General features: G+C 41.2%; 2 protein-coding genes and 1 long non-coding RNA gene across 4 annotated transcripts in view; 2 read left to right on the top strand and 1 right to left on the bottom strand.

Annotated features, from left to right (window-relative positions):
• The window catches only part of LOC136347922 (uncharacterized), a 62,612-nt gene that overhangs the window by 14,395 nt on the left and 23,965 nt on the right, over positions 1 to 24,252 (bottom strand). Inside the window, exon 2 of the long non-coding RNA XR_010733551.1 lies at positions 20,825 to 20,981. This is a non-coding gene — a long non-coding RNA (uncharacterized lncRNA). The remainder of the gene's footprint in view (positions 1 to 20,824; positions 20,982 to 24,252) is intronic.
• On the top strand, positions 9,135 to 9,829 carry LOC136347851 (uncharacterized). Its single transcript, XM_066298192.1, has 3 exons — positions 9,135 to 9,277; positions 9,336 to 9,482; positions 9,537 to 9,829. The coding sequence occupies exons 1-3, from the start codon at positions 9,229 to 9,231 to the stop codon at positions 9,773 to 9,775; spliced, it is 435 nt and encodes a 144-aa protein (XP_066154289.1). The 5' UTR covers positions 9,135 to 9,228; the 3' UTR covers positions 9,776 to 9,829.
• The window catches only part of Ten-m (teneurin transmembrane protein Ten-m), a 95,178-nt gene continuing 84,609 nt past the window's right edge, over positions 13,684 to 24,252 (top strand). For both annotated transcript variants that reach the window (XM_066298285.1, XM_066298281.1), the window contains exon 1: positions 13,684 to 13,926. The gene's annotated coding sequence lies outside the window, so the exon portion shown is untranslated. The remainder of the gene's footprint in view (positions 13,927 to 24,252) is intronic.

The raw sequence follows: 24,252 nt of genomic DNA, 5'->3' as shown, positions 1-24,252 counted from the left end.
GCGCTCAAGCGAGGACCCATATCGTTCCAAACAATCACCGAAGCTCCTCGAAATACCTAATAAAGTTTCTTAGTAGACAAAGTATTTTCCTCCATAAGGGAAGCCAACAACGATGCTATTTCAAATAAATTTTAAACTTATTGACTCCACTATTTACCTTTATCTTTGTGTTTGATCTTTGACGTAAGTATTGCTTCGACAGATTTTCTCGAGAAATAGAAATAAATCTTTTCTGAATCATCTATTCGACTCTGGATGTGTGTAGTTTTGGAAATAAAGGAACCGACTCTTCTTTTCGAATTTCGAAATTTCGAAATTTCGAAATTTCAACCGATATCTCGAAAGCCCGCGGACGAATCACCTTGAACCGTAGCTCAAACTAACCGTGTCGATGAGACCCACAAGCCTGCGCAAGCCGGACAGAAATAACTCTTTCGGTTCCTGAGATATGCGGCCACTTTGAGTCTTTTTCCGCGGTTTTGAACGTGTTCGATCCCTCGAGCTGCAGGATCTCGATCGTCCTATTAGGGATGATGTAGAAATGATCAATAAAAAGTTACTTACGGCTTAAAAGTAAAACTTCAAATCCTTCTCCAAAAGTACGAAATATTATTACGGGAGTTGATTTATTTTAAACTTCTGGGGAGATTTTGTCTGTAAAACCTATTCTCATACAATCACGGAGCAAAACCGCGGGAAGGCGATCAGTAAATTGCCCCTGCATTAAATTTGCGCCAAGAAACGGCCCATTCGCCACTACGTCAAGATCGAGCAAGATTATCAGTCCGAGCAGCTGTTTTTAATGTTTGATCGTTTTCTGATTTCGTTAACACCACATTCCCCTTCTGCAAAATACGAAGTCTGACACACTCATCTGGTAACCCGTGGAGTTATCCTTGTCCTTAACCTTGTTTGGTCTTGTCTCGTTCAGTTTCCGAGATACAGAGCTGTTTTGAGTTCTACTTTTTCAAGTAAAGTAACAATGAGAACAAGCGAAGAGTAACAATGTGGAAACCTCGAATTATTTCTTAATTTATCTCTCCGCCTGCAATAAATCGCCCAATTTTTCGATAAACAGGATTGAAGGTAATTCTTGGAAGTTTAACTTCGATTTTCCTCGAGATAGCAGAAATTTACTGCAAATTAAAAATGGTTGGAAACAAAAAAAAGGGCCGTAATATAGATAAGGCCCTACTGTCGATGTATCGCTTGAACCAGGAATAAAAACCGATATATGAGCTTTCGGTTATTTTAACTGGGGAATAAAACAAAGTGGGAAGACAACCCTATCAGTATTCCGGGGAAGACACTCAATAGAAATCGTCCGGTGGTTTCTGGCTGTGGCGAGAAATTACAAGGGAATGCCCATCAGTTGGATATATGGTCTGGATTCGCCTTTATATATGTTTTCTGGTCAGGCTCTTGTTACACTCCGATAGTCTGCAATGGAACTATTCGTGCGAGTTTATACAATTCTAAGGCCGATAATGAAAATCTCTCTCAAGTTTTATTTACCGACTCTCAGTTACATTAAAGCTTCCTTATTTCTGTAATATTTCCAAAGGCGTAGGTCGTGTTCAGCTTCACGCTCTTGACGGTCCCATCAATGAACGATTCCAGAAACACACTTCAGTTGCCTTAAGGCCATCTTTACTTTCCTCTAAAATGTAACATATAGTAAGTTTTTTTCCATGGTTGGAATGTCTTATTTCAGTACTTACGTCAACATTTCGCACATTCTGATCAGGAACCACGAGACTATCCATACTTCAGGTTATGTCACGTTAAAACCACCAAGAGCACCAATGCGGCCTTGCCAACTGGTATGAGAGGCACCATATGCGATTTCTGGCACCCGTGCTGTTTTATTTCCATTTGAAGTTTTACTTGGAAACTAGAAAGAGTCAGAGCAGTAATGTTCTCTAAGTCTCTGACTGTAAAGTTTTACTTCGTCTTCTAAGTTGTTTGATAACCTCACCTCTTCGAATCTCAGCATCTTTCGGAAGAATATCAGTCATGGCCTCATAGTTTATGCTCTCAGCCCTCTTCAATACCTCAGAGAACCTTACGGTGTTATCGGAGTTTAATACCTTCTTCCCGGGTACTGCTGTGCCGTAGTATGAAGCAGAACCTTTAGGATATTCCGGGGAGGAACAAGGGTTGTTTTCATGTAGGAACTCGAAGACATGTCAGTGGAATATGGATTTTCGCGCATTACTTTATGTCTTCGTGGTGAGGTTCATAGCCCACAATGTTCATGATTATCATGTTCTGTGGTTATAAATTTTAAAAATTTCAATTATCCGCTGTGGTTTCTTGCTGACAAATAATCCATTGTGGTACTATTGATTTTCAACATGGGTACAAAATGAATTTAAAAAAATTCAGGCGAAAGTGTCGCTTGAGTTTGCTACAGCGCCAATATCTCGAGAATCGCGGAGCAACTGCGTCAGAAAATAGCTCCGCCTCGATGAGTCTTCCAAGCGTGCAAAAACCGGGATGTTTTCTAGTTTCTGAACCGACAAAACTCTGTCTTTCTGAGATATTCAGAATCTCATTGTGATTTAACTGTGTAATAGGAGCGTAACATGACTCATAAGTATACGTATTTTACTTGATCGTATACATTTTTACGTCATAATAACCACCACCAGAAAAATAAACTGCTGCACAAAAGAAGTATCTCATTATCGACGTAACCAGTGCCAGTAACACCTGTTTGAAGATCCTCCCCCTTTAGTTGGGGGTGCGCTAATGGCCTTGCCGAAGGGGGGAGATTCGCCGTTATCTGTCACCGACAGGCAGCAGCTTCTTCTCCTTTCCAGAAAGGTCCAGGCGACCTACTTATACATCCACTCTCACCTTTGTGCCAGAAGGGAATATTGGCTATTTTTAGGGCTCTTAGAGGAATTTCGGTGCGGGATTGCATCTTTTCGGAACGTAAAGTGGTAGATGGGATTGGGCTGAGGACCCGACATGCTCGTGTAATGTATAGGGGGGAACGAACTTGGAAATTGAAAAGTTTAGGGAGAATTATACACATATCGTGGATACAGGGTTATTCAAATCCGTTGCTCACTATTGGGATCTGGCAAACCGCTTAAGATACGAAGTCGTTCATGGGAGTATGGCGCATTTTTACGTCGAACAAAACTGCGTTTGAAAATTAAGGAAATTTCTTTGGTTCCTGGTTCAAAGGTTCATCTAAATCGAGGGGACCCGATTTCTTAAAATTTATATATTTTTTCTGAGCTGATTTGCCGAAACTATTAAAAATAAATGCCGTTTATTCATTGTCACTTTTGTTCTCCAGCTTTCGGATTTTTAATACGACGTTTCCGGTTTTTGCATCCATCATCAGCTTCATTTTTTCCCGCCTTTTCGTATTCAACTAGGTTACATCCATAATCCTGGATTTCACTGATCTCATATCAATACACTAAACCTTTCACCGCACATTTCGGGATATCCCAAAAGGGTCACAATAATACAGAATGTTGACCAGTCCTCACCACCGACACCTTCTCCGTAGTCCATTCCGATTTCTTCGTAGTCTTTCTGCAAGGCGGCAGTGTCTTCAGGGGTTTCATAAAATTTACCTCCACCAGTGAACGAAATGCTCTTTTTGGGTACTTGAGATCAAATTTGTGTGAGTCAACTTGACTCAAACTTCTGTAATAGCCGTGGCGTTGGATGGCATGCAAACAATACTTTGGAGCTACGAGTCGCCTCCTGGCACCGCAGGTGGTGGGTGGTACTTAACACCTACTTTGAATCCTGTGGAGTGCCAAACCACCACTTGAATGGTACGCTTGATCTTCATGGTACCAATGGTAGCGTTCGCGTCTTTAGATATTAAATCTCCTCCATGCAGTATGCAGGGAGCCATGCATTTTCCATGACTGGGATCTTATTTGACCATTTGGTTTTCCGGGTCGAAACAGGCGTTGATAATCTCAGCAGGCAACAGGCAGTGGCGTGCCGGGATTAATTTCAAAGGGAAAAAATTGAATTTTTAATCTATTTAATCATTAAATTTATTGACTTATTTGGTTTTGAATTTTCAAACATCTGCAGACCTCTTAAAACGCACGTGCGCTATTGACTTGAAGTATTCTCTATATCTAAAATTTTCCTGTTTTTTCGCTGCCGCTGACCACAGTCTCGGTCGCGCGAGGAAAAATATTTTTTACGGCCCACTGCAGCTGATGCTTTATTTCTTTTTTATATTTTATATTCGGTGTTGCTAAACAAGGACACAAACATGTTTCCAAAGGCATTCGATGCTTTTAAAAGTTTTGCAGAATTATTTTACAGTTGGTCGGAAAGAACATAAGGTAACAGGCACGGGAAAATGGTTTTTCCAATCCCTTAGGGCGATATTCCAGTCTAGCCCAGCACAGCGCTACCTTTAGGCAGGGCCGGCCTTAGCCAGACTTGCCCCTGGGAGAAATATTTAACCACCGCCGCTCTGCCTCCACGGAAAACCGCCGATCAACATAATCCGCCGCCTTTCTTAGTCTACCCTATTGGCCCCTCGCCCAACCTGACCCCCTCATAAGACAGAAATTGGGAGTGGGGCAATTACCTTAAGAAAAAAGCTCAAATAAATCGTGTACACGCGTCTTTAACATGTTTCCGACGGTTTGTTGATATCTCGTACAGTTTCCGAGATACAGCATCATTTCGGTCCTCGATTTTTGCGATTTTTTGGTGCCGAAAATGACGGTTGGAAAAAAGCGCCTTTCCAAGGATTCGCGACCCTAACTGAGGTATCCACGGTCAATATGGGACCCATGAGCAGCACATAGAAAATTTCGAAATTTGTTTAAAAAAATGTCGAAGGAGGGTGGCACCCTTCTGTTTTTCTACTTGTGAATGTTTGAATAGCAACAGGGCCTGCGGTAGCAAGACAGGTGGTCCTGGCGATATTATCCACCCGCCGCCCCCTTGAGCCCAACAAAAACCGCCACCATTCCTGGTTTGTAGCCGTGGGCCGTCGCACAATGTACGCCATAAGGGCGGTACTGCCTTGGAGAAGGAAAACTGACCGGGAGTGCATACTTTCTGACCAGTCACACAAAAAATTATTGACATATTTACCCAATTAGAATTCGTGCCCTATTTGGATTCGGATAACGCATCGCCCTTATTCGGTGGGTCAGTGATTTACGTCGATACTCCTGGCATTTTGGAAGAAAATAAATTGTTATGGCTTAATTAAATTATACCCGGTGTATGTGATTTATTATGCCTTTTTTGGCCGTTTGCCATCGACATGGATTTACGTGCTTTTTGCATCATTGCGAGCCTCGTAGAGCCTCAACAAGTGTACTGCAGCTCAATTGAAACGTAATTACTTCCGAGTCGGAGAAAAAACGAGCGACCGTTGGATGAAAAGTTAGCAATTTAAAGTATAAATTCCGTGCAAAGCGAACAGTACCGGAAAAATCTAATTTTCCCAGTTAAGCGGGTCTTTCTTTAAAATTAAACTTGAAATGTCAGGTTAAGCTGCGGCAACAGAGCGAGAGGTAAATAGAGCCCCATGAGAACGTCACAATTTTTGTCTGCAGCCTCGTTCTTCCTTTTTTATTCGCCAGTGCGCAATATGGAGGCAATTTGATACAATAAATGGGCCTGAGGATAGGAATTTCTTCCTATTATAACTAATGGGATGGAGGAAGAGCGCTCTTTAATCGCCTCTTTAGAAAAGACAAAAACAGAGAGCTCACTCACAGCGGAATCATCAATCGAAAGCGAATTTATTTGCGGCGTCACTCCACTGGAAATCTACTTTTTGTTACTTCGCACTTTATTGATGTGGGTAATAGTTCGGCTTGAGGATTTTAAACCGAGATTTATGTTTGCGAGGTACCCCCTGCAGGTAATTCCCCGAATTAACCACTCGCACAAAAAGACTTTTTTCGATTTTAAATTGCACGTTCAAAAAGCCCACACTGGAAAGTGTCTCGAAGCGAGAAACGAAAGTTTCGTGAGACAAAAGGCATTATTTCCCACTGTCATTCGGTTTGGAAAAGGAGGAAACCTTTAGTAGTGATTGCGACTGCACCGAACTCCGAAATGAAACTAATAGAACTCTACGTGATTGCTCTAACGAGTTCTTTCAGTCTTTTTAAAACTCACCGATCCATTAGATGCCAGGAAATTAATCTCACACTGTCAACTTTATAATGGTCTATTGCTGAAACTGCGACCCGAGGCCGTTTGATGCCAACCACTCATGGAGAAATACTCCAAGAGCCCCACCATGGCAATGACAGAGGTATCACGAAATAAATTTCGAATGAGGAAACTTCAATTATTACAGCGAGCACCGTAAACCTCGACTTGAAGCTTTCGACTCCTAAATCGAATCAGTTTGCAAATGAGCTCGAGCCAGCTAATGAATATTAAGCCCAAGTCTGCAAGACAAACATTCCTCAGCTCTCCCGGGCCAATATTTTGATTTACAGTTAACCGTTCCCGGCTCGTCTGGATGTCTCCAGATTCGCAAATATTTGACTCGAAGTTTCTTTTTTAATTTTCGGCCATCAGACACCGATCTGGCCCTCTGGAAACTCCATTATGTCGAAGTACACAATGGCAAAAGCCACATTGTGCCATGTAGATCTTTCGCGTTATAACGGTCGAACGGCCTGACCGTTTGCACATTGCCGGACTGGGGGCCCTTCAATAGGCAAATTCATAGAAATTACATTAACAATCACATGACTATTTGCCCTTCTGATTGAATCCTGATTCGATTCCGGTACGGGACGTTTTTCCGGGATATACAGGCGCAACTGCGATGGAAATTACGTCACTCGGTGTTTAGATTTGTTATAAAAATCATTTAGCTGTCTGGAGCAGTTTTGGTACGTTTTCCATGGTAAATTATTGCAGTCGAAGTTTTACCAGGGTTGTTGCAGTAAACGGCATTTCCGTTAAAACGCTCAAACCGTTGGGCGTAGGGAACTTGCTGAAGAACGGCTATATTAAAGCTAAAAAAAGGGCACTGCTGCGACACTGTCTTTTTGCAAAACCCGAGATTTTTACGTGTTACCGCTTTTAATAGAGGTGTCGCTCTGTGGAAATAAAGTGGCGTAGCTCAAAATTTTGTCACTTTCCGTTTTTATTTAATGGAGAGGTATTTGCAAGCCCTGATGGCTTCACTAACCGAGGTCTTGTACACAATTAATTTTCATAGAGTCGGAGCTATCCCTTTTTAGCTCAAACATGTGTTTAATAACTGTGTCACTAAGTGGGCAATCAGTGGCGTTTGCACAAGTGAATAATGATTTTTAGTTATATTATTGAAAAACGCTATTAATGGGCATGTCGCGATGGAGAAACCCAGTGGCGCAGTGCAAAATTTCGCCAGATATTCAATGTAACTAAAGGAGATCATTTTTAAATATTTCCGTGCTCGAAATCACGCCTCTACTGCGCTCTCAACAGGGATTTTAAATGTTGAGCTCGCTTAGGGGTGTAGTTTTTCTAGATTTGCATCTTACACCGATTCTGATCGGTTGTTAAAAAATCGATCAAAATAAGCCACACCTTTCACACATCCCTACAGGCTCCCGTTAAAGGTATGGAGGCGTGGTTTACCAAAAAAAAAGTTAAACCCCTGTTCTTACTTGTTGTTGTGGAACCACGCCTCCAACTCATGATTTGCTTAGTATGATTGAGGAAATGATCGGCCTAATTCTTGCACTGACAAAATCTAAAATTGTTTTAATGCAGGTTAGTTGAGGTCGGAACATGTAAAAAGTGCGCATTCAGACTATACTTCTCGTTTGTCTTCTCAAGTAAAATGAGAACTTTTATCTATCAAACTCGCGTTAGAAACAATATTTCCCGGACACCACAGGAGTCCTGAAACGCGGTTTATTAATTTCTGCACACGTCTAGCGTCCGCAAAAGTCCACTTTTCTAGTTCATTGCATGAATTAATGCAATAACCGTTGCTGCTGCCGACGTTCACTAAATTTTCCTAAACTGCGACGCTGATGGAATTAAGTTGTCCCGGTGACAGGCCACGCATTTATTCCTTTTTATTGCGATGTGAATTTATTTCCTCGACCGTGTTTCCTTTCCGAGAGATATTTTTAGTAAAATTTATTAGCGGAGACTTCTCTCCTTCGAGATTAAATCCGCAGAAAGACGGAATCATGAAATTTTCGTTTGGGTTCAAATTTCAGAATGTCTGATATTGCGATTATCCGAATTAACGTTGAAACTCGGAAAAAGCGAGGATGAGGCGAGAAAAGACGATATTGAAAGCTTCGGAGATAGCTGGGTAGTGCGGTTTCTTGACTCGATGGTGAACGAAATTTGTCCCTTTATCAATGGAGTTTTGAGGGTTAAATTACTCAATTTGGTTTTACACTGAATTTGCCTTTTGGACGCGACTGATACAGACCAATGCATATGTGTTCCTGCATCAATTTGTTCGTTTTAAATCAGTTAATCAAAGTAATCAGCAGCTGGTGAGTAATAGTTCAAACTGGATTAATGCAGGCACTCATAATACGCGAGGCACTCAAGGGCATCCGATTGTGTACATAAAATTCCGATGAAACCGTAAACGATAACAGTTATCGGTCGACTTATTTTTATTAGGAAGCGAGCGAAGATCAAAGCATGCAGATTATCAGAAATATTTTCGGGAAGTCGTCAAAAACTGCTCTCTTCATCTGAATCCGCAGGAAGACGCCGTATTTTCATTAATGGCGAAAAATCACGGGAAAAGTTTTAATAACGACGTCCAAGTTTTTCCATTAAATCCGGAGGCAACATCAAAAGGCGCTGGACGTACATCGGCAACTTTATAAACATATCATCATAAAATCATATTACACGACATATTCCATAAGAAATTCCCCAACTTTGGACTTCAATAAAGACTGTCGTTATTTATATTGCCTCATTATAACTTTATGCAGCTGATTATCTTCGATTATGCATGGAAAACCCAAGTGTTTGCGATTCTGGACGCTAAAAATCCAAAGCTTATGCTTTCCTGGAACCAATCCATCCGTTCTTCCTTATCCACTCCAGAAACTAGACGAGCATTTGTTAGAACCGCTTAATCGATTTCCATCGAAAAGGCTCGAATAAAGTAAATAAGATAACACTGCGAAAAACAAGAACACAGGTGTACTTAACTATAAATAGGTCGATTAAAACAGCAACCAGCATAACGGTTTCAGTTCTCAATAGAAAATGTCTCAAATCTATTTGACTGCTCTGGTTGTGATCTCCCTGGTTGCTGGTAAGTTTTCTAAATAATAAGAATAATAATGCAGTTGCGCGACTGAATTGTCGATTAGGTGTTCTCTCCAGGGGATGCTACCAATGCAACTCTTACAGCGACAGGGACCATACAGCATGCATTGACCCAATGAGCCCTTACCCCTTAGTGAACTACACCACCTGTCCGGACTCCAACGTTTGTACACGTGTCTCCTACGTTACTCGTAAGACTGGACTCTTTTCATGACACCGCTGGTTTGATCAAAGTTCTTTTCCAGAAAAACAGTTTGTGGTGTCTAGAAGCTGCGATCTTGGCGGAGATACCTGTAACAACATCTACCGAAGCCTGATTTCCTATTATCCAGACTTGTCCACGTTCAACTGCTACTCCTGTTCTAGGGACTACTGCAACGATGCCAGCGGAGTGGCCTCTGCGAGCGAGCTGAAAACTATCCAGCTTCTGGATGCCCAAAAAGCTAAAGAACAACTCGATGCTACCGTAGTAAACGTAGTCTAGAAACAATTCTTCTTTTTGTACGAGTATTTTCTAAAATAAATTTCTACTTGGAAATTGCTGTGGTTTTAATCCCGCTCGAGAAAGCGTATTATTTAAATTCATCCAAGATAAAAGGGGGCTAAGACAATAGGAAGCCAGTCGGAACTGCCTCTTCCTCAATTAAATGCCCAAGTTCAAAGAATGACTCTCATTGTGTCTCTCTGAGCCATTATTTCACGGAAAAAGTAACATTGTTCCAGAGTAAATTTAATCGCAATAACCCAGGAAATCGATAATCCATTAATTTCCACACTAGATCGTCGATTATGATGTATAGAGTGTTACACAATGCCTCTCAGAGGGGCGATTCATAGAGAAAAACACGTGGCACTGATCTAGTGCGAGGGGCGATCATCGTGACTCAAATGCTCATTAAATGGATAGATGGAATGATTTTCTATACGTAATGCCTTTTGGCCAATGACGTAGCACAAATTTGATATCGGATGTAACGAGATATATGTAGTGCAATCGATAGTAATCATGTAACAGAGGAAGGGTGGTGGTTTAGTGGTAGTGATGGAAAAATCCATGAATTAGTTTAAATGAGTTTAAGTTAATAGGAAAGAGGGTTAAAACTGTTATCGTAGACTCCACAATTTAGATCTTAAAGACCGTATAGATTCAGTGGCGTAGCTCGATTTTGAGAGATTCTGTATTAGTTCGTTCGACATCAGTTTTGGCTCATGTTTTACCCAATTGAAGAGCTATGTAGTACGTCCCTTATTTTAGGCAAACAAAATTGAAAATGTCATTTTGTCCCACCCACGATTTTGCCCTTAAAAATTCCATAAATTCGGCGGCGTATCCCGATTTTGAGAGCGAGGATTTGCCTCTATGAAATTTTGATCAGTACGACCCTGACTCTTGACAAACCCGAATCCCTCAGTTTTCATAGACTCCATTTTGAATTTAGAAACCCTCTGAGCTCAAGAGAGTCAATCGACTTGGAAAGCTGCATATTGAATTTTAGATTTTCGTATTCGCTCACTTTAGGAGACCGCCTCGACCTGAAAATATCGCAGCCCCAAAGTTGCTGCCCTTCAAATGACACGTTTGATTCTGGCCCACAAACCCTCAAGTTCATACACTGATTAAAATCACCCAGCACTAAAGAAACAAGCATCTTGACTCGCACCAGATGTTCCGGAACTTTCTAGAAAACTTTCCGAATCTCCATGCAAATGGGATACCCACTTTCCTGCCGAATTGTCTCTCCTGCGGCTTTGAAATTCATAATTCAACAACAGCACCACAGACTGACGCGAATTTCTCGACTCTACCTGTACATCAATGATTTTTCCTTGAATTCGGCCATAACGAATTCAAGGCTAGCCGGAGATTAATGCGGAAAGTTTCCCAAATTCCCACTGATCGAGTTAAGGCTATTTATTACTGTCTAGTCGAGTTTAAGCCGAAACAGGGGTAATTCACCCCTTGCCACGTTCATACGTAACAATCACGTAACGTGTCGTGTTTGGTAATTAAATTCCTTAACGTGCGTTATGTTCATTGAAAACTTTATTTGATCGCTGGGTGTGCAAAAAGGGCACTTTCGTGGCAGCAATTAGTTCCAACTCCGTTACTTTTATTCGAGACAAATTGTGCTGTATAAGAAATTCATGCATGGGGGAGGATTTCATTTGCATGAAAACGCCTGGAAACTTTTCCAGGAGGAACTTCCGGGGGCGCATCTGTCGCCGCAACTTTCCTACCTGGACCGCCGTAATTATGTCGAATAAATTTATTTAGAATTTGGGTATAGAGATTTCACGGGCGCATGCCGCCGCCAAAGGGCGCAGTAATGAATTTTATCCATCGATAGATATACGAGCAGATTTGGCGGCGGCCCCGGGGGCGGCCAACCGTGAAATTGGGGCTCATAACTGCAAATGCGATGCGCCAAAGTGTGCCGCTTGCTATTGCGAAACGACCAGTTTTTTGGCCCTTTTTGGGTCTGGTGGTATATCGGTAATTAATGGCCTATTGTCTGGGCACCGCTGTCCAATGAAAAGGTGTCATTGTCCATGAAAGACCCCCAGAAGAGCAAAATGAGCAGACCCCGTTTCACTCAATAATACGAAATATTTAAGCCTAATAAAGTTTAATTCGATTTGAAGTATTGCCGGGGCCTGGAAAGTTAATCTTCCCTATAAGGGGCCAAATCCCAGAAGAGTCGAGTATCTTTCAGGATTTTGCTGCCTCAATAAAATTTGATGAGTTATTCGAAGAGACCGAGGGACCGAGGATTCACGTCTTTACCTCTTCCTTATCAATATTCCAGATTTGAAAATATACCCAGTGTTTTTTCAAATTATTTTCCCTTTGTTTCTCAATTCCTCGCAATTTGTGAGGCCTTTTGTCCACGTCCGTTAAGTCAACTGCAGCGAAGTCATGAGTGCTGTGCAAACAGGGCCGTACGTGAGTCTTGGGGCGCAATCAGGGCTTGAATGGCCTTTCGGTTCTCTCACATGGTTTTACGTAACGTTTTAACGAGTCTAATTTATCGACGTACGTCCATCTGCAGCCCCCGGGCCTGAATAAATTGAGTGTCCGGGGTGAGAAAATTGAAATATTTCAGTGGCAACCCGCTCCCCCTTCGTCACTAATGTGTGTTTTACGAATGTATCTCCCGGGGGCAAGCAAATGCTGCGGTGGCCGAATTAAAAGGGTGATCGTTTGTCACCACCCGGAGCTGTTCACTTTGTGCACGTCACAATTAGGACGTCTTTGATTTGTTTTTGAAGAGTTTGATCTTCATTATACACACATTGCAGAGAATCTATGTGATAGGCCAAACTAATGAGTAGAAACTCGTGATTCCCTACAGCCCCCCTCACCCCGATATGGGGCTCACAAAAGAGCTCCTTCACATTTGGGCCCTTGCGACGAACTCCTGTGGAACGGGGTTCAGCATGAGACTTCGACGATCTGCGCCTTGTCTTTAATAGTAACAGAGTTTTTCCAAGTTTGTTTTTCAAAAGTCAGAACTGTATTAGAGAAATCGTCAATGGGGAAGATATAAAGAAATAAGAGCAAACAAAAATCACTAAATGCAGGCTTAAAAAAGCGATAGAGGCTCCTAAAGTCCAGCTACCAGTCCAGAAGCAATCGGAGACGCAAGCGCACTGCCACTCACATTTACACTTCACAAAACTTTCGAATTTCCAGACCGAATTCTGATCTACCAAACTGGATGGTTTCGGCTCATATTGCTAATTTTCTGCACGGTATGGAAAGTGTCTCGATGGTTCAATTATTCAAGCTACGCGTGTACACGTGACTCCGTCACAATATAGATCGTGAAATTATCAAAAAAAGCTCCAGAAAAGAATAAAATCATTCCATCATGTCGAAAGTTCCTTTCAACAAATTAAGAAAGCCTCAACGTCAGATAATCGAATCGAATATCTGAGCCCCAGACTCGGATAGATTAATATCTATTGTGCTCACACGTAGGCAAGAAAATCATTAAATCCTAATAACATTTCGCTCCCCCGTCGAACATTTTCTATGCCGCCAGATCAGAATCTTCGAAATTGCCTTTTTGCTGATGAACGCCGTATTGATGCCATGAAAAAGCTCATCCTACAGTGTCGGAAACGACCCCCGAAAAGTTTCTTTTCGGCCAAAGTCTAAAAGTTACCAGGAAAATTGCCCTCTCTAGGAGCTTGATTTTTAATGAGGTGAGTCTTAGCAGTGCATTTGGCACCTGAAAACCGTGGTCCATCCAAATCTTGGATGATGTGCTATGTGGGGCGCAGGACCGACGTCCGCCGCGGCGCATCGATTCCCGGCGGTGGTCGACGTCCTCTGCGAATGCCTCCAATATTCGACGTTGAGGAGGATTTAGTACGAAAGAGGCTCTAGCTGATGGAGGCATCGCTTCGGGCATCCAACGCACACGCCTCTACATAATATAAACAAATCTCAATTATCTTTCAATCTACTGAGAGATGTGAATCGTCCAATCCTTGACTTATTAAGGACGAAATTGTCCTTCGCGTAACCGAGGGATTCAGTGTCTGTGAATAGTTTTTGACTTATAAAGTGACTGATATGTAACTGGGTTATCTGGATCTCGTTGGCCGACAGTCTTGCAATCCTGGCTGGTAAGTTTGAGGCACCAGCACGGTTGTTTTACGGCATATTCGAATGTATTTTTAAAAAACCCTCATCCCTTAACGATTTTCTAGTTTTCGGTGGTTTATTCCTGAACTTTAAAGACCCAATTTCGCATGGTTTCGATTTGTTGCTGTTGCTCGCTACGCCAGGACCATGGTAGTTTTAATGGAAAAGCGTGCCTCAAAGGTTTCGAACTGAAAAAAATTTGAAGTTGGTAAATTTAAAGAACTCCCGGTCCTCGTCGGTGTGACGGTTTTGACCAGGTTAGTCCAGAATCCCGCCTTAATCTCCAATGAGTTTGACATAGTCGTTTGAGTTCTCAGTGAGGGAAAAGTCGAGAGAAAATTGGTGATAAGAGCTCGGACGCTCGAGAAGCTCGTATCATCAATAAAATGTGTTTTTTTTTTAATCCCATCCTTCATCGGTGGAATGGTCTAAAGCAACTTTTGTTGGGTTCGGGGTGAAATTCTGATATGTAAATTATGTGTTCCATATTCATGGAGATATTTCTTAAATGCAGAATTCTATCGTTGATTTCTTCGGAAGCTTCTTGATCGAAAACTCTCGAGTCCCGCGTCGGTCTGACAGTGAGAGCAATTAATAATCAGGATGATAGGGCAAACGAAAGAAAAACTAAAAATGGTAAAATTTTAAACATTTCATTTTTCAAATATAGAAAAGTGCTCTAGTTTGCACTTGATTTATGCGTCTGTCTGCACCTGAAAACTTCCTGTGTCAAAAATGATGTTATTTGTAAATGACAGGTTTCCCAGTAATGAATGTTTTTCTTACGTTAGAGGAACGAATTAACACTCAGTCGACGGAAAGTGTCCTTAAATCATTATTATTCTAGATTGCAAACATTTTAAATGCATTTGTTGGCAAACGGCTCCCCTCTTTAATCTGCCAGTTTCACATAGTTTACATTAACTTGAGCTTCCGCATTTAATTTTAATCTCATGTTAAATTGCCATTTTTGAGGGCGCTCCGACGTAAACTTAAGGGAGAAATAATTTCAACATTTTAACACTCAGCGAAAGCGTATAAATTAAAAAATTCTTGTCCCCGATTGATCTAATAGTTCTAATTTACTTAAACTCTGAAATACTGAAGAGCCATTATCAATAATTTATCAGATGCTCGAAGGGCGAATTAATGAGGAAAAATCGTGAAATCCCTATCATTCGTCAGTCTAATAATCGACTCTGAAGACTCATATTCTGATCGTTTCTTGGTTAGGGCAAATCGGTCTTTCGGCTGCTCCTAACACTTAGTGATGATTTTCCGTTAACTTCTGGATTTTATGACAAATTAAAATTTGCCAAAAGCTCAACAAGCATGATCACGCACGTTGACCTATAAATAACTGAAATTTTCATTGCAATGAACGGCCAGTATTTGCTCAAAACTCCGTTATCCACGGAAGGATCGAATGATATTTCCTACGTGCGAGTTTATTATTCATACGTCTTATATAAATGTTAAAGGGTCATGGGTCTTAGAGGTAAACTTACACGCGAATAATGAATAATCCAATAATCATTAAGAAGGGACATTCTCGTAAATCTGCGTTGAATTTGATCGGATCCAACGTGGAATGTTCCGTTCCGATAAAGTCAGTAATAGAATTCCAAAAAAAGGAGGTCAAATGCGACAACCATTACTTATAAGAAGAATGACAAATAGTTGGCAAAGCATTAATCATTCAGCAAATCACCTCTGCCTAAGCGATTCTCACCACTTGGCGGGGGTTTATTAAAATTTCCAGTTTGGGCACGTGAAAAAGTAATCAAGTGTTTGTGTTTGCCTTGGGGAATGCAAATTGTTATTCAGCAATGGTTCGCCCTCTGAACGCTGACAGTTCAGTGGAAGTCAAGAAAGAACATTAATTTGATATTTTTTTTTTATAGTCGGCAAAGGAATTATTCCACTCATGTAAACGAAGTGTGTGAATAAAGACCATCGAATCGTAATTTACCACCGGGTAAATTAGTAAGAAGGACGAGAAAATTCTTGCGGCACATTGTTAAAATTCCTACATCATCGTCACAATCTGCCGGAATAAAATTTGTTAATACATTTACAAAGGTCCCTTTGGTTCAATTTGGCTGATTTATTCATGGAATTGTCCCCTCAAGTTGTGCTCGAACCGACAATTTGAGCATGATAATTTTTGCCCGACTTCTCGTAAGTTATTTCTGATATTTTATTCTTTTGCAAACTCCCGACCAGAGGCGCTCGCCGGTCCGATATTTGCTAAATCGCCTGTACTATCGGCGATAAAAATACCACTTAATCGATAGGAAGTGGCGGTTTTGCGGTTCCTTCCAAGTTTGTTTTGTTCAAAAACTCCTCTCCCTCGTATGTGCGAGAGAACAGGTCGTAATCACCCCCCAATATGTTTTCAAACGCGAAATTCGGTAGATTTACTCCCGAAACCCCAGAAACGTGTATCAAATGACCGATATCTTAGTTTTAGGTTCGAGGTTCTATTAGAGTTTGTCTGGGGCAATAAATTGCAATCAAAACAGGCCGTGCAACATACACGCTTGCATAATGCAAATCGCTGGTGAATGTACGACGACAGGCCGGCCCTGAAAATGCACATTTCTCACTGGAAATTGGCCTCGGAGGTTCTGGAACGATAAACTGGAAACTTTAGGGCCAATTATCTTTACTGTCGCGCAGACTTTGGGGCTAACGATGGCCGGTCGCCAATTTTGCCGGGCTCTTTGTACTGCGCCCCGGGGAGTTTCGGGTTGATTTTCGCCTGCGAAAATTTGCTTGAAAGCGGGGATTTACCTAGCGGATGTCAATGAATATTGTGCGAACACACGCTCGTCTATCGATTTTGCCGGATGCCGAAAAGAAATACGGTTTGGCCCGGTGCCAAAAACTCGGGCCAACTCCCAGCGCCGCTGTAGTGTTTGTGCCTGGTGCATAATACACGGAAATTTCTCGCTGCTGAAATAGTGGCTGGCATGGTTTTATGTTTTCTTCTTCTTTCAAGTGTGTTGCACCCGTTTGTTTATTTATTCCGACGTGAATTATTGCGGGAAAACTTAGTTTAAGTGCATAAAACGCGTTTGCGTCTACTTTTATTAGAGGCAAACTTTAAAGTCTGGATGCATTGAGCGTGTGGAATAAGTCAAGCAAGAGCCAAGTTTCAGGCAAATGTTCTTTAATAACACAGCGATGCAGGCTACGAGTTTTATAACAAAACGAAAGCTTCGAACTCATAAGGCGATGGAAGGCAGGAGCCGTCGAATTTCAGTGATAAAATCAATTGTTGCGGTAGATGATCCGTGGTTTTCTCCATTTAAGCCATGTTTGGAAAATTAACTGTTCATCGCACAGAGAGCCGATCCTACGATGTCCTCCTAAAACTACATTACCATCGGTGGTAACCATTGGTCAAAATGTCTCCGGTAAATGCAGGGGCGTTTCATCTAGCTTTATTTAACTGCTGGTCAAGTCTGACCTGGCACTTAAAAACGCTTCATCCGCCAGTTAACTGTTGATTGCCTCTCACTAACTGGATACTGAAAAGCGGTACTAATACTTAAAAATTCTGAAAAGCTCTAAAATCGCTAAGCACGCCACCATTTGTCATATACAATGAAAGTTCACGGATTACAGTACCTATCTGAGGTTTTCAGCGATTCTGCATTTCTTATTTTCTGCGGTTTTCCCCAACGAATTCCGATTTATCACAATTTAAGTGAATACGATACACATATTTCTCTTCCCCGTGACTATTCCTCGCGAAATCATATTTGTTGCTTCAAACGGTAATAGCGATACACATTATCGTAAGCTCACGCCGGGCACTTAAATGCACAAGTGCACGATTTACAAGGACTTAACACTTCGCCCTTGGTGTTTCTTGACACATGAGAAAATTGAAAATATAGAGCTCTAACCCCAGAAGCTAACCAAAAGAGTTAGCCACTAAAGTAAATTGGCTCTAAAGTTTCCAGTTTATTGTGCCAAAACGCCCGGGGACAATTTCCAGCTGGAAATGTGTATTACAACTGCAGGCCGGTCCTCGCTACATTCCGTCCTGATTTGCATTATATAAGGGCGTAGGGCCGGCTATGTTTTAATTAGGATTTATTACGGGTGAGCTCCTGTTTGCATTAAGGAGTGTAACTTGAATATATTTCGGTTCCGTTGTAATTATTTAGTCATCTCGGGGTTTGAGTTCGGTCTAAATAAGCGTTTGATGTGTTTACAATGGCTGCGCTACTGTCGAAACTCCTTCTCGAAAAGCGGAGTTGAATTAATTTCCCTGTGAAGTGGGATAATATTTGGGGACTTAATTTCTTTTTTATTTATATTTAGTTTGTTTTTGCTGGAAATTAGTCGTTAATCTAATTCCCTTAATTTAGGGAAAATTTGACTTCAACTTTGGCAATCTTCGGCTCTTATAAACAGCGCGTGATTAATATTCTTTACGGCAACACAAACACTTTAATTACATTTTCGCCTCCTCTGAATTGAAATATTTCGTAAAAGTTTGCTGGGGATTTGTTTGGGGATTGTCGTCATTAAAGGGCTCTTCACTCCACATTAGGGCAAAAAACGATCGTTAAAACACTTCTTAGGAAACAATTTCATTACGGAAATCATAGCGAAAACAATTTAACTCTAAAACAAAATCATGACAGGGAAATTTATTTCCCAGTTGGGGATCCATTAGCGTAAGTGGAAATCGCCATTGTTGCTCTAATGTATCCATTTTGCACGGTAGATTTGTTTCAAAAATTCCCATTCTTCGCTGTATTCGACGACTCATTTAAGGAGATGGGAACTTTAGCATTTACTAGATTCGGGTTTCCGCATCGACATTAAATCACTATCAATCATGAATCTCCCCCTTAGTACGCGCTAGTCCTCGGTGATTCCAGAGAAGATGCATTCTGTGCGTTTTAACGCTCGAAGATCTAAACTGAACTTAAGAATTAAAGAGCTCTTAATTATCAATTTTTTTTTACATTCTACTCCCCCCATTAAGCAAAACGCGCCAATAATCCTTATACAGAGTCAGGGCCAAAAAGTTCTTCGGAATTAAGGAGCGTCGGAGTGGATCAAAATTCCAATCTGCGATAATGATTGTCACGACGAAAAAGCTACGATGTTTTTGCGTAATCCAGGATATTGACAATATTTTCTGAAATCAAACAGGACCGTACTGAACGGGAATCCGAAGGGACGATTATCGCGGGAACAATAAATACCTTTTCGTTACACATTTCTGCTCAACTTAATGGCGCAACGAACTGAGCCGCACAAATAATCTTCATACAAGGTGGTAGTTAATGTTTTCCTCTTTAAGCGCGGAAATGGGCAATTGAGCCCGAAATCAATCAGAGCCGGACTGGGCGAGAATCCGCGAGGATCATCTTTGCAGGAATGTAGTTTTAAAAATTCCCGTTCTTTGCCACATTCGGCGACTCATTTAAGAAGATGGGAACTTCGCATTTGCCAGATTCGGGTTTCCGCATCGACATTAAATCACTATCAATCATGATTCTCCCCCTCAGCGTGCAGTATTCCTCGATGATCCCAAGCCCGATGCATTTTCTGCATTTCGGCGCTTGGAGATCTGAGTTACCCTTAAAGGCATTTCGTGCCGAGGATAATTAAAAGTGCAGCTAACAAATTGATCTAATCTATATTAACTCGAAGGGCGGTTCATTACGTATGTAGGAAAGGGTTTCTTTAATATTAATGACGACACTCGAGCTTTTGTTTCGCAAAAATAACCTCTCGCCGTGCTTACGTGCCTCTAGTGCCGTGCTCGTTAGAAATTTGCATGCATTTTCGCTTCTTGCCCTTTCAATTATTCACGTCTTACATGACACTGGCCGATATCTTTGCATAATGCCATGGAAAACATGGAAAAAGCGAGTCGCTATGCCTTAAAGTGTGGCCCAGATCGCTCAACTTTAATCTGATGCAATGTGGGTTTTTCCAGTCTGGCATATATCCGGGGTTTTTGCCTGTCGTAATAATGCTATTATAAGCCGCCTAAAGGGTTCCTTTGTTCACGTTTGTAGTTGCCGGGATGAATCCCTTGAAAATATTATATTTTCGCAAAGTTTCCTTTGAATGTAGTAATTTTTGCCGGGCTTCCCCGCAGTCGACGTTGGGAAGGAGCCAGATTTAAAATTATGCGAAACTAATATTGTTCAACGGGAACGAAATTAATTACAGCTTTATGAGCTTATTTATATTTCGCGGAAGTGGAGCAATCCATCCATGGCTAAAACTTTCGCTTTAATATGGTTTCCTTGCTGCATCTAATCCTGCGAAATTCCTGAGTTTTTTTTTTTTAACATTAACCTGTAAACTCTATTATGGGCATCGAGAAATAATTGAAACCATTATCATGTGGAGTGGAATTTGAAGGGCCGAAAGGGTGGCATTCCCGTGGGGTTGCGCCCCAAATAACGAGTTTTTGATTAGGACCTTAATCCGGTCGTTGATTGGATCGCCTTGGCTAAAAATCACTGCGTAACACAATTGACTTAAAAGACTTCCATCCAGACCGGGCCTTTTATGTTTTTAATCAACTTTAAAGTTCGATCGCGTCCGCAAAAAACTTTTTTTACGCGGCCAGTTTCACGATAATGGCCGCTTTTAGCGAAATTAAATTCGGGTGCCCGTAAAAATGCGATTTTCGAAGGTAAAATAAACTTTCAGGTCTTTTTTATTATTTTTTTAAAGTCGCAATAAATCGGGATTTAAGTGCGTAAAAAGTTCAGTTCGGCTGGAATTTGTTTGCTGAGAGTCGCGTCGACTTAAGCTCCTTAACAATGAGAAAAAACGAATTTGTCTAGTCAAAACAACTAAAGCGAGAATCCAGTAAGCTGTACTCACCTGCATTCCATTTGTTAGCCCCGTTTTTTGGCCCATGCTTCCAGATGTTCCTCTGGATAGTAAATGTCTCCACCTCACTTCCACTTCTTGCCAGCAGTTTTCCGGACAAAGCTCCGAATCCATCATTTCCAGTTCCTGAGATAATTTTAACTGCTCTCTGAAAATAATGAGCCTCATTATTTATCACAAAAATTGAAATTTTCATCGGGACCAAAGCAGGACTGCTCCAAATATCAACGCGAAGTAGCAATTTTCACAGAAAAACTGAAAAAAAAGCTTTGTTTTGAATTATGCATAACTCGAGACAGGCCAATAATATTTATACATGGCGATTGCTAAAACCTTTCTTTTCAAAAGCGAAACTTGGGAAATTTAAACGTGGCCCCACTAAAGAAAAACAGCCAAAATCGCCCTTTAAAATCGAGCAATTAACCCACAAGCAGGCAGAATCGTAATGCGGCCGACATGTTTTTTTGTCAACGCAAAATTAGCAATTCCACCCAAGATCAAACATAATCGCTTCGGGAAAAATCATGAAATGGCAGGAAAAATGGGCGATATTTGAAAATCGAACAAGATTTCTTAGGATCTGAAGGTAAATTAAGGCTCCTAGCACGAAGGGAATTTGAGGTATCCGGTAAGATACTCCACCGATGAGGATTTGAATGAGCCTCAGTGCGACACGCCACATATTATTTCACTTTCATTTTAAGCGGTTTTTAGAGCGGCGTTGCAGCCTGAATTCCTGGAAATCTGGAAATAAACTTGAGCAAGCTACACTTAATGTACAGGCATTAGTTTCGCAAATGTCACGATGCGGTCTGTGGTGTTGGGGCCCCGGGTTAACCACTTTAGATCCAACTTCGCAAAAGATGAACTTCACACCCATATCGCAGCTACAATAAAGTGCAAATTGATCGATTTCCATTCTGACCTGGATAGCGCTCATTACCGGCCCTATTGAAATCGTAATGAATAATCCCATTTAACTTAATGGAAATAACTTTCCTAATCAACTTGCAGTTTATCCACAAAAAATGTTGCACGATTGTTGAGAAAGCTTTCGAATTAAATCCTTCTGCAGTGCGGCGTTCCAAACTGGTATTATTGGATCCGGCCCAGTTCAATGCATCCTGCGGGCCCTTTCAGACGCTTTTGCACTATATATCGCAGACATTCAGGTCTGACATATATTCAATTAAACCTCTCGCCAAGAATAAATCGAAGTCCGGATATCTGGCACGTGCATTAGGAATCGCAAACATTTATCTCTGGTTCTTCTCCGATGCAGAGAAAACGACAACCTGAACGGAACCTCACATACCAACAATCAAATGTGTCACGGGGAGGAATTCATGGGTTTTTGGCAAAAATTACTTCCCAATGTCTCGGATAGTCCTCGCTAATTCAGGCCATCCGGGCCATCTCTAGTTGCTCAGTTTTTTCATTACCTTTTCTATTGTTCAATTAAGCCTCTGTCTTCGGTTCCGAGATCTTGCACGTGCCTTAGGAACAGCCAACATTTATCTTCGGTACTTCTCCGACGCAGAGAACAGACATCTTCAAGCAGACTGCACCTTCCAACGATCAAATATGCTATGGCGACATGTTCCTAGGTTTTTGACAAAAATTCCTTCAGGAGTTTTTGGGTGGTCCTCACTAGTCCGGGGCATCAACTTCGTCCTTAATCGACCAATTTCCTCGTTATCCCTTCAACTTCCTTAGCTCAAAATGTTGACATAGCTCGCACCAATCTTCAGTATTTCTTCCCAATTTTAGCTCCTTCAATGGAAGGATATTTCAAGAGGATCAGAAAGGTTTTTGGCCGTGGACTAAAGTGAGATACATGAAAACCAGCTGTGTGTGTTTACGTGATATCTCAGAGAAGACGTGAATGGCTGGAAAAATACCATCGCTCGGGGTTAATTTCTAATGACATTTACACTTGTACAAACAAGACCTTAAGTGCATCAGTGCCTTTTGTTGTTTTACCATTCTAAGTGATTTAATGGACACCGGAAATTGCTCCGATGCGATAACACAGCCCTGAAAGGGGATTTTTAGGCGAAAACCTACGCCCAAGAATGAAGAGTGACACATTAAACATACATAAATTAAATAAACGGAAGTCAAGTTCACAGTCGACAAGTTGATTGTCTTTAATGTTTAACAATTGGCAATTAAGCATCTTTGTTCCGAGCACAATAAAGCCCTCTCTATTAAATACATAAAGTTTATAATTGGTTTCAATCCAGCGCGTCATTTGGGACTTTGTGGCATCGGGAGGTATCTATTATTTACCGCAGTCGATACTAAGATCTTGATCCCCGGAATTGGGCTTCGACGGCAACGTCGCGTTTCGCGATTGTTTTCGCAAAATTGACATAAACACACTAATAGGTTAGCGTGCGGGATTGCCAAATCGATGTGGAAATCACTCTAAAAACTCAAAAATAGTGACGACTACGGAAGTTCCCGTCGATAGTCTGTAACCTTTACAGAATGTGAAATATTCAAAAGCAGAGTTTCGGCATAAGAGCGAGATTCGCAACGGTAAGCTATAAACTTTATAGGTAGAAAAAGGAGAGTTTTAGGATCGTAAACATATCGACAACAATTTTAGGCGCTTTTTCAAATTATGCCCTCACGAAGGTTTAAAAAAAATTGCCCAAAAACCGATAAAGGCACCTTCAGGAAATTGATTCGAGTGATTGATAGATTTGAAATACTTCGCAATCTACAGGGCATTGAATAAAAATGTTTTTCAATTATCCACAGGTTCTAAAACGATTTGAAGCTCCTGAAGTATATGGGCTTCAACATGGAGCCTTGACAGCCCCTCTTGCAAGTCTCCCTTCAATGACACATGTATTCTATTATGTTTCCTCGCTAATATAAGGGTAATTTGGATACCGAGTACGCCGATTACATAATAGTATTTCCCCTTCATATTCAATGGCATTGAATAACTGATTGTGAGCAATAATTTATATTCGACAACTGGGGACCTAATTGGAGAAATTATTCACGATTTGCGGGAGATTGTCGAAGAAAGTGCTAGAAGGAAAAATTGTCATAAAACAAAATATAAATCAACGCTCCCTGAGGCTTTGTGGGGCTGATCTGGAATATTAGTTACGGAATTAGGGTCTATAAGACTGTGCCGAATTTCGGAGATTAACCGCACTTTGGAAATTGAGCTTTGTCACGCATCTAGGAAGCTTTGGTGCTTCGTGAAAATACCAAATTTGTGCACCAAAATCGCAGTGATAAAGCGCGGAAATAAAAAACTAATTCATCTAAAAGGTCGGTGATTTGACGGTATATACCAACAGGGAATAAAATTTGATTAGAGAGCAGGATACAGAAGGGAGGACTGAGTAACTCAGTTAACATAAAAATCGGAGATTCTTTCCGCCCTTGGGGAT

The sequence above is a fragment of the Euwallacea fornicatus genome, chromosome 30, assembly GCF_040115645.1.
Source record: "Euwallacea fornicatus isolate EFF26 chromosome 30, ASM4011564v1, whole genome shotgun sequence".
NCBI classification, from domain to species: domain Eukaryota; kingdom Metazoa; phylum Arthropoda; class Insecta; order Coleoptera; family Curculionidae; genus Euwallacea; species Euwallacea fornicatus.
Note: the sequence above shows the minus strand (reverse complement) of the source record. Positions and strands in the feature narration are given on the sequence as shown.

Coding starts and splice junctions, on each gene's coding strand:
- LOC136347851 (XM_066298192.1), top strand. CDS start 9,229: ATGTCTCAAATCTATTTGACTGCTCTGGTTGTGATCTCCCTGGTTGCT. Junction 9,278..9,335: donor TGTGATCTCCCTGGTTGCTG/GTAAGTTTTCTA, acceptor ATTGTCGATTAG/GTGTTCTCTCCAGGGGATGC. Junction 9,483..9,536: donor ACGTGTCTCCTACGTTACTC/GTAAGACTGGAC, acceptor GTTCTTTTCCAG/AAAAACAGTTTGTGGTGTCT.